Consider the following 8173-nt stretch of genomic DNA (forward strand, 5'->3'; position numbering starts at 1 on the left):
ATATTTGATTATGTGTTTTGTCAGGTGAGGACACACATACGTGCAGACACACACCTCTGACAATGTGCTAACGAATACATTCTCATACCGGTGGTGGGGGAGTGGTCTGTGTGTGAGTGTGCGTGCGCCGGTATGAGAATGTATACGAGTTCTGTGTCGTGTTCATTAGCACATTTTCGGAGGTGTGCGTCTGCCCGTATGTGTTTGCTCGCTTGTGCGTGTGTGTGTGCGTCAGAGAGAATGGCTCTGAGTCATCCATTTCATTCTCTCTTACAGTACTTCAAACAAAGTACAGATCTGAAAAAGAAAAGTCAACAAAGAGAAACTCTTAATTGAATGAGCTCAGAGAGAGATATTCTCTCTTTCAGTAATACATTGATCTCACAGCAGAGCATCTCTATCTCACAATTATTTTGTTCCCAATTCAGAGTGAGCAATCATATATTACATTGTTCAAATGATAAATGGTGATAACACTTGGCCATTAATATACTGTGCTGTTAAAAGCAAAGGGAACGTGACAGAAAAGTGTGGGTGGTGTTCCTTTCCCTCTCCTCCCCAACCTAATAGCTTTGCAATTTCTTTCAGTGAAGGCCAGTAGCTTTTCCCTCTTCCCTACCTGTAAACCAATGACATGGCCTAATGGTGACGACTATGGAGTGTCACGTCGCAACCGGTTCTGTGCGACCTCCAGCTTCCTCCCAGAATGCCTCTGGCCTTTCGCCAGGCTATCCTAGGAGGGCGAGGGAGTGTGATAGAGGTATAGGGAAAGAGAGAGAAGGAGAGAGAGAGGTGGATATCTACAACATTAATAGATTATAATCTCACCCTCACCATTGCCCTCGAAAAACACCAGGCCGAGCATGTACACTGAGATAAATAAAGAGGGGAAAAAAAGAGAACGCCTCAGTCCGGATCGATCCGCCAGGCGGTTTCAGGAGGAGGCGGCCTCATCGTGACCTTTCAGTGTGATAAGATGGCTGTGAAGGTCACCCACCGCCAGGCAGGCAGCATCGCATAGCAGAGTCTAGCCCCCGTCTTTGCGAATCATAGTCAAAGGGGAAATCTTCTCATCCCACGCCAGGGCCCGGGCAGGCACCCCGGGAGTCGCATGGAAGATTGACGGAAACGGAGAAGCAGATTGATGAGATGACGACTGTCAGGTTGACCTTTTTGGAAATGTATCGGGGGTCAAAAGACTGCGTATTCCCCCATTGACGGCGCAGTAACTGCCATTGACTCACTGTCGTCACTGTCTTGTTTATGTCGAGTGGCAGCGGGGGAGTGGATAAAGAGCAGTAGGCAGATCGTGTCTCTTCTCTGTTATTCCTGTTTGTTTTTTAAAGTTATGGAAACAATCGATTGGAAATTTGGGGAATAAGAATGGAACAGTGAAGGAATGCATGACTTCCTCCAAACTGTCAATACGGTTTAAACCCAGGTATACAGTATTAGCTTTGCATTTTAAGTGTTTTTCATGCAAAAATGATACTCAGTCATCTCTACCATCACTCTCTCCTTTTGCTATGAACCAAAATATGCACAGCCTGTAAGAGAAGTGGTTGTTGGGTTCTTCTGACTTCAGAAACCAGAGGGGTATGCTACTGTCTTAAAGGCCCAGTGCAGTCAAAAAGTGATTTCCGTGTGTTTAATATATATTTCCACACTATTAGGTTGGAATAATACTGTGAAATTTTGAAAATGATAATGCCCTTTTAGTGTAAAAGCTGTTTGAAAAGACTGCCTGAAATGTCAGCCTGTTTTGGCAGGATGGAGTTTTGGCCTGCCATGGGACGTCACCAGGAGGTAAATTAGTTAATAGGCCAATAAAAAAGAGTTCCAAACTTCTCTACCAATAACAGCTAGTTTTTAGTTTCCCCCTCCTGCTCAGACCACTCCCTGAAAGTCCTTTCTAAATTCTTGCTTGAGAAATTTGTCTTTGCTAAAAACATATTCTTGTTAATTTTTTACCATTTTAACTGAATCAACAAAAACACTTTGCAATTTGACATTTGACATTTGGAGCAACTTCAAAATGTGGGATTTGGAGAACATGGATGAATGTCTAATTCTGCAGTGAGACTGTGATAGCTTGTTGCATTGGACCTTTAATAGGATGTTGGGCCACCACGAGCCGCCAGAACAGCTTCAAAGAGCCTTGGCATAGATTCTACCAGTGTCTGGAACTCTATTAGAGGGATGTGACACCATTCTTCCATGACAAATTATAGAATTGTGTTTTTTTGATGGAAAATGCTGTCTTAGGCACCTCTCCAAAATCTCCAAAAGGTTTTCATTTGGATTGAGATCTGGTGACTGAGACACACACACCCTTTCAACCCCCTTTGCTCCTTTGAGACCCCTCTTTTAAAGTCACAGATCTTTATTCTAGCCATGGTAGCCAAAAAATGCGTCTTTGCAGTTTTGTCATTTTATTGACAGAGTTGACATATTGATATTGTAGTTTGTGTTCATTCCAGGTCACCAGTAAAGCTCACAGAGCCATTGTTTTGTTTGGACTACTAGCTGGTGGCTGTCATGAGCGAGTGACACCAGTCTGTGACGCAGAGTAATGGGCACAGGCAGGCGGTTTGGACCACGGTACACCAACCAGTCTTGTAAAGAGAGTTCATCTTGAATGAGAAAGTAAGGTACCAGTTCTGGGATTTTTTTTCTTCAATCTGGCTGTGTAAAGCACCGAGGTCTGGGCATGTAGCATATTCGGAGGAGAACAAAGCCACTGACAGTGCATTAAGCATAGTGGGTAACACAGGGTAGCACAGTGGGTAGCACAGTGGTGGTAGCACAGTGGTGGTAGCACAGTGGTGGTAGAACAGTGGTGGTAGCACAGTGGTGGTAGAACAGTGGTGGTAGCACAGTGGTGGTAGCACATTGTGTAGCACAGTGGTGGTTTAGGAACAGTGTTGGTAGCACAGTGGTGGTAGCACAGTGGTGGTAGCACAGTGGTGGTAGCACAGTGTTGGTAGCACAGTGGTGGTAGCACAGTGTTGGTAGCACAGTGGTGGTAGAACAGTGGTGGAGAACGTGTGGGTAGCACAGTGTTGGTAGCACAGTGGTGGTAGAACAGTGGTGGTAGAACAGTGGTGGGTAGACAGTGTGGTAGCACAGTGTGGTAGCACAGTGGTGTAGAACAGTGGTGGTAGAACAGTGTGGTAGCACAGGTGGTGGGTAGCACAGTGGTGGTAGCACAGTGGGGTAGCACAGTGGTGGTAGCACAGTGGGGGTAGAACAGTGTGGGTAGCACAGTGGTGGTAGCACAGTGTGGGTAGCACAGTGGTGGTAGAACAGTGTTGGTAGCACAGTGGGGGTAGAACAGTGGTGGTAGCACAGTGGGTGTAGAACAGTGGTGGTAGCACAGTGGTGGTAGCACAGTGGTGGTAGAACAGTGTGGTAGCACAGTGGGGTAGCACAGTGGGAGGTAGCACGATGGGTAGCACAGTGGGGGTAGCACAGTGGGGGTAGAACAGTGTGGTAGCACAGGGGGGTAGCACAGTGGGGTAGCACAGTGTGGTAGAACAGTGGGGGTAGCACAGTGGGGGTAGCACAGTGGGTGTAGAACAGTGTTTGTAGAACAGTGTTGGTAGCACAGTGTTGGTAGCACCGTGGGGGTAGCACAGTGTGGTAGAACAGTGGGGTAGCACAGTGGGGTAGCACAGTGGGGTAGCACAGTGTTGGTAGCACAGTGGGGGTAGCACAGTGGGGGTAGCACAGTGGGGTAGCACAGTGTGGGTAGCACAGTGGTGGTAGAACAGTGGGGTAGCACAGTGGGGTAGCACAGTGTGGGTAGCACAGTGGTGGTAGAACAGTGGGGGTAGCACAGTGTTGGTAGAACAGTGTTGGTAGCACAGTGTTGGTAGCACAGGGGGGTAGCACAGTGGAGGTAGAACAGGTTGGTAGAACAGTGTTGGTAGCACAGTGGGGTAGCACAGTGTGGGTAGCACAGTGGTGGTAGAACAGTGGGGTAGCACAGTGGGGGTAGCACAGTGGGTGGTAGCACAGTGGGGGTAGCACAGTGGGGGTAGCACAGTGGTGGTAGGACAGTGGGGTAGCACAGTGGGGGTAGACAGTGGGGGTAGCACAGTGGGGGTAGCACAGTGGGGGTAGCACAGTGGTGGTAGAACAGTGTTGGTAGCCAGTGTTTGTAGCACAGTGGGGGTAGCACAGTGGAGTAGCACAGTGGGGTAGCACAGTGTGGTAGCACAGTGGGGGTAGCACAGTGGTGGTAGAACAGTGTTGGTAGCACAGTGTTGGTAGCACAGTGGTGGTAGCACAGTGTTGTAGCACAGTGGTGGTAGCACAGTGGTGGTAGAACAGTGTTGGTAGAACAGTGGTGGTAGAACAGTTGGTGGTAGAACAGTGTTGGTAGCACAGTGGGGGTAGCACATGGGGGGTAGCACAGTGGGTAGCACAGTGGGGGTAGCACAGTGGTGGTAGCACAGTGGGGGTAGCACAGTGGTGGTAAACAGTGGTGGTAGAACAGTGTTGGTAGCAACAGTGGTGGGTAGAACAGGTTGGTAGCACAGTGGTGGTAGAACAGTGTTGGTAGCACAGTGGTATGAACAGTGTTGGTAGCACAGTGGTGGTAGAACAGTGTTGGTAGCACAGTGGGGTAGCACAGTGGGGGTAGCACAGTGGTGGTAGCACAGTGGTGGTAGAACAGTGTTGGTAGCACAGTGGTGGTAGAACAGTGTTGGTAGCACAGTGGGGGTAGCACAGTGGGGGTATCACAGTGGTGGTAGCACAGTGGTGGTAGAACAGTGGGTAGCACAGTGGTGGTAGATCAGTGGTTGTAGAACAGTGTTGGTAGCACAGTGGGGTAGCACAGTGTGGGTAGAACAGTGGGGGTAGCACAGTGGGTGTAGAACAGTGGGGGTAGCACAGTGGTGGTAGAAACAGTGTTGGTAGCACATGTGTGGTAGAACAGTGGTGGTAGAACAGTGGGGGTAGCACAGGGGGTAGCACAGTGGTGGTAGAACAGTGGTGGTAGCACAGTGGGGGTAGCACAGTGTTGGTAGCACAGTGGGGGTAGCACAGTGGGGTAGCACAGTGTTGGTAGCACAGTGGGGGTAGCACAGTGTGGTATAACAGTGGGGGTAGCACAGTGGGGTAGCACAGTGTGGTAGAACAGTGTTGGTAGCACAGTGGGGGTAGCACAGTGTTGGTAGCACAGTGGGGGTAGCACAGGGTGGTAGCACAGTGGTGGTAGAACAGTGGGGTAGCACAGTGGGGGTAGCACAGTATGGGTAGCACAGTGGTGGTAGAACAGTGTTTGGTAGCACAGTGGGGGTAGCACAGTGGGGTAGCACAGTGTGGTAGCCACAGTGGTGGGTAGCACAGTGGTGTAGCACAGTGGGGTAGCACATGGGGGGTAGCACAGTGGGGGTAGCACAGTGGGTGGTAGCACAGTAGGTGGGGTAGCACAGTGGGGTAGCACAGTGTGGTAGCACAGTGGGGGTAGCACAGTGGGGGTAGCACAGTGGGTAGCAGGGCCACTGGTTCAGCGACAGGGACAGCATTGTCATATGAGTGGAGTGGAAGATGCAACAGGCAATCAGCAATGAAATGTACTGATCCGAGCCTATACAGAATGTCATATGTGAGGCACAGTAAGTGAGCGCACCATCTCATAATGTGCATTCTGGGGCCTGATGATCAGTTCTCAGTATAAAACGTGTACCCCTCATGAACATTTCCCACCACTCAACCGACCACACACAGGCAAGAGCTTCCTTTTCTATTACAGAGAATTTGCGCCCAGGTGAACAGAGGGAACGGGATGCAAACACCACTGTGCGTTCTGTTTCATCTGGATGTATTTGCGTAAGCACACCACCCAAGCCATAATGTGATGTGTCTTTAGACACCAGGGTAAGAAGAGCAGGGTTGAATATGGCCAGGGCAGAGCGATAGACAATCAGTAGGTTGCTTGACTTTCTCAAAGCTCTCCTGCGCAGCATCCGTCCATTTGAAAAGGGCTCGCCTGTCTGAAGGCAGGCGAGCATATGCTAGACCTCTGTAGAGTAGTTGCAGACGAATTTGGAGTACAGCCTGGTTAACCAAAGGAAGGAGCCCAGGATGATGGCATCATCAGGAGTGGTCCTTGTGCAGTAATGGTATGATCAAGGAAGGTCAGGTTCTTTTTGTTGAAGTCACATTTTTCTTTGTTTAGCTGAAGACCGGCGCTCTCCAATGGGTTGAGAACGGCTTGCAAGTTGCGGTCGTGTTCCTCTTTAGTTTGTCCGTATATTACAATGTCATCCAGGTAGCCTTGTGCACCTTGTATGTTCCGCAGTAGGGAGGACATCATATTTTGAAAGGCAGCAGGGGTTGAGGCCTGTAGGCGACTGGCAAAATCGGGAAAAGGCTGTTGTGCATAATGAACGCTGTCAAGTCCCAGCTCTCCTCGTGGAGGAGGACCTACTGGTAGGCACTAGCCAAATCAATGGTTGACAACATAGTAGTGTCGTGTACCATGTGAGGAAGTGGATAACTGTCAAGGATCACTACTTTGTTTGGCTTGCGCAAATCTTTTTGGTAATCACTATGGGTGAAACCCATGGGAGGCATCGATTATTCCATTTTTTTTTTAAGGGAACCAGGTCAGCAGAGACCGCTTTTGGCACACCCTAGTTTCGACACGCTGGTGGTTGCCAAGTGCTGTATCTTAATGGGTGGAGGAATGGACAGTGCAGTATTACCAGGGATGTGCAGATTCAGGGCCGTAACTAAATCCATGCCTAGCAAAGGCTTTCCTTTTTACATGATGGAGGCTATAGTAGTAACTATCACGCTGGACGTCAGCGAAGGGGCACCGTAACAATAAGTCTTGTTTAGAGTAGGTAAGTGTACAATAGCTTTTTTTTTATCAACATGGCATACCAGTGTGTAATGACCGGTTTAGTCATGGGCCTTGCATTTGGCCTTGGCGGTGGGGCTGTCTGTAGCATTAGCTAAGTGTGTAGTACAGCCACACCTGTAACTGCAGCGACCTGACTTTTTTGTGTCTTCAGGTGGATTGGAGCCGGGCATTGTATCTCTGTTTATTCTTCTTTTGGGGGTTTTCTCTCTCCACAGACTGGGTGGCCATTTGATAAAATTTCAGCAGACTATTTACGTTACTTTGATTTTATGTAATAATCCACTGGATTATGGATTATTACATAAAATCAAAGTAATGTAAATAGTCTGCTGAAATTTTATCAAATGGCCACCCAGTCTTATGGCTTGGGGGTAGAAGTTGTTAAGGAGCCTTTTGGACCTAGATGTGCCACTCCGGTACAGCTTGCCGTGCCGTAGCAGAGAGAACAGTCTATGACTTAGGTGACTGGAGTCTGACAATTTCTTGGGCTTTCCTCTGACACTGCCTAGTATATTGGTTCTGGATGGCAGGAAGCTTGGCCCCAGTGATGTACTGGGCCGTACGCACTAACCTCTGTAGCGCACTTCATGGCTACTAAAGTGAGTGCTACAGGGCAGTAGTCAGTTAGGAAGGTTACCTTCGCTTTCTTGGGCACAGGGACTATGGTGGTCTGCTTGAAACATGTACTGTAGGTATTAGAGACTCGGTCAGGGAGAGGTTGAAAATGTCAGTGAAGACACTTGCCAGTTGGTCCACGCATGCTCTGAGTACATGTCCTGGTAATCTGTCTGGCCCCGCGGCCTTGTGAATGTTGACCTGTTTAAAGATCTTGCTCACATTGGCTACAGAGAGCGTGATCACACAGTCGTCTGGAACAGTTGGTGCTACAGTCTTAATTCGGATGTGCGCTTGGCCACTTTCCACTTGAGTTGCGTGCGCAATAGCAGTGCGCAGTGTGAGATTAGCCTGCAGTAAAATTATTTATTTGACACAGGGGCATGAGGCCTTTTCAATAAGTTGACCTCTCAACATCTCATCTCCTCTTTCACCAAAATCATAGTTCACAAGTAACTCGAGGGCAGCAATGTTCTCCACTATGGACATGGTCTCTGTGCTCTTTGTTGGAACTTATGACGCTCGACCACGACATTGGTAGCCGGAATGAAATATTGCGTCAGAGCTGTGACAGCTGTTGTAAACACAGTACCTGAATCTTGAGAAGATCCTTTGACCTTCAGAGTTAAGGCAATGCAGTAGCTCTGCATGCTTCCTAACATCTGGACAGACAGTTCC

At 48.8% G+C, this 8173-nt stretch overlaps 1 protein-coding gene across 1 annotated transcript; it reads right to left on the minus strand.

The window, feature by feature from the left end:
- Positions 1-4745: 4745 nt before the first annotated feature.
- LOC112081245 (keratin-associated protein 9-4-like) lies at positions 4746-5537 on the minus strand. The gene has a single exon (XM_024147531.1). It carries the CDS (start codon positions 5535-5537, stop codon positions 4746-4748), a length of 792 nt encoding a protein of 263 aa, XP_024003299.1.
- Positions 5538-8173: the final 2636 nt, after the last annotated feature.

The sequence above is a fragment of the Salvelinus sp. IW2-2015 genome, linkage group LG1 (genome assembly GCF_002910315.2).
Source record: "Salvelinus sp. IW2-2015 linkage group LG1, ASM291031v2, whole genome shotgun sequence".
NCBI lineage: Eukaryota > Metazoa > Chordata > Actinopteri > Salmoniformes > Salmonidae > Salvelinus > Salvelinus sp. IW2-2015.

Excerpts from the sequence above, each read along its gene's own strand:
- LOC112081245 (XM_024147531.1), bottom strand. The coding sequence starts at position 5,537 with ATGCTGTCCCTGTCGCTGAACCAGTGGCCCTGCTACCCACTGTGCTAC.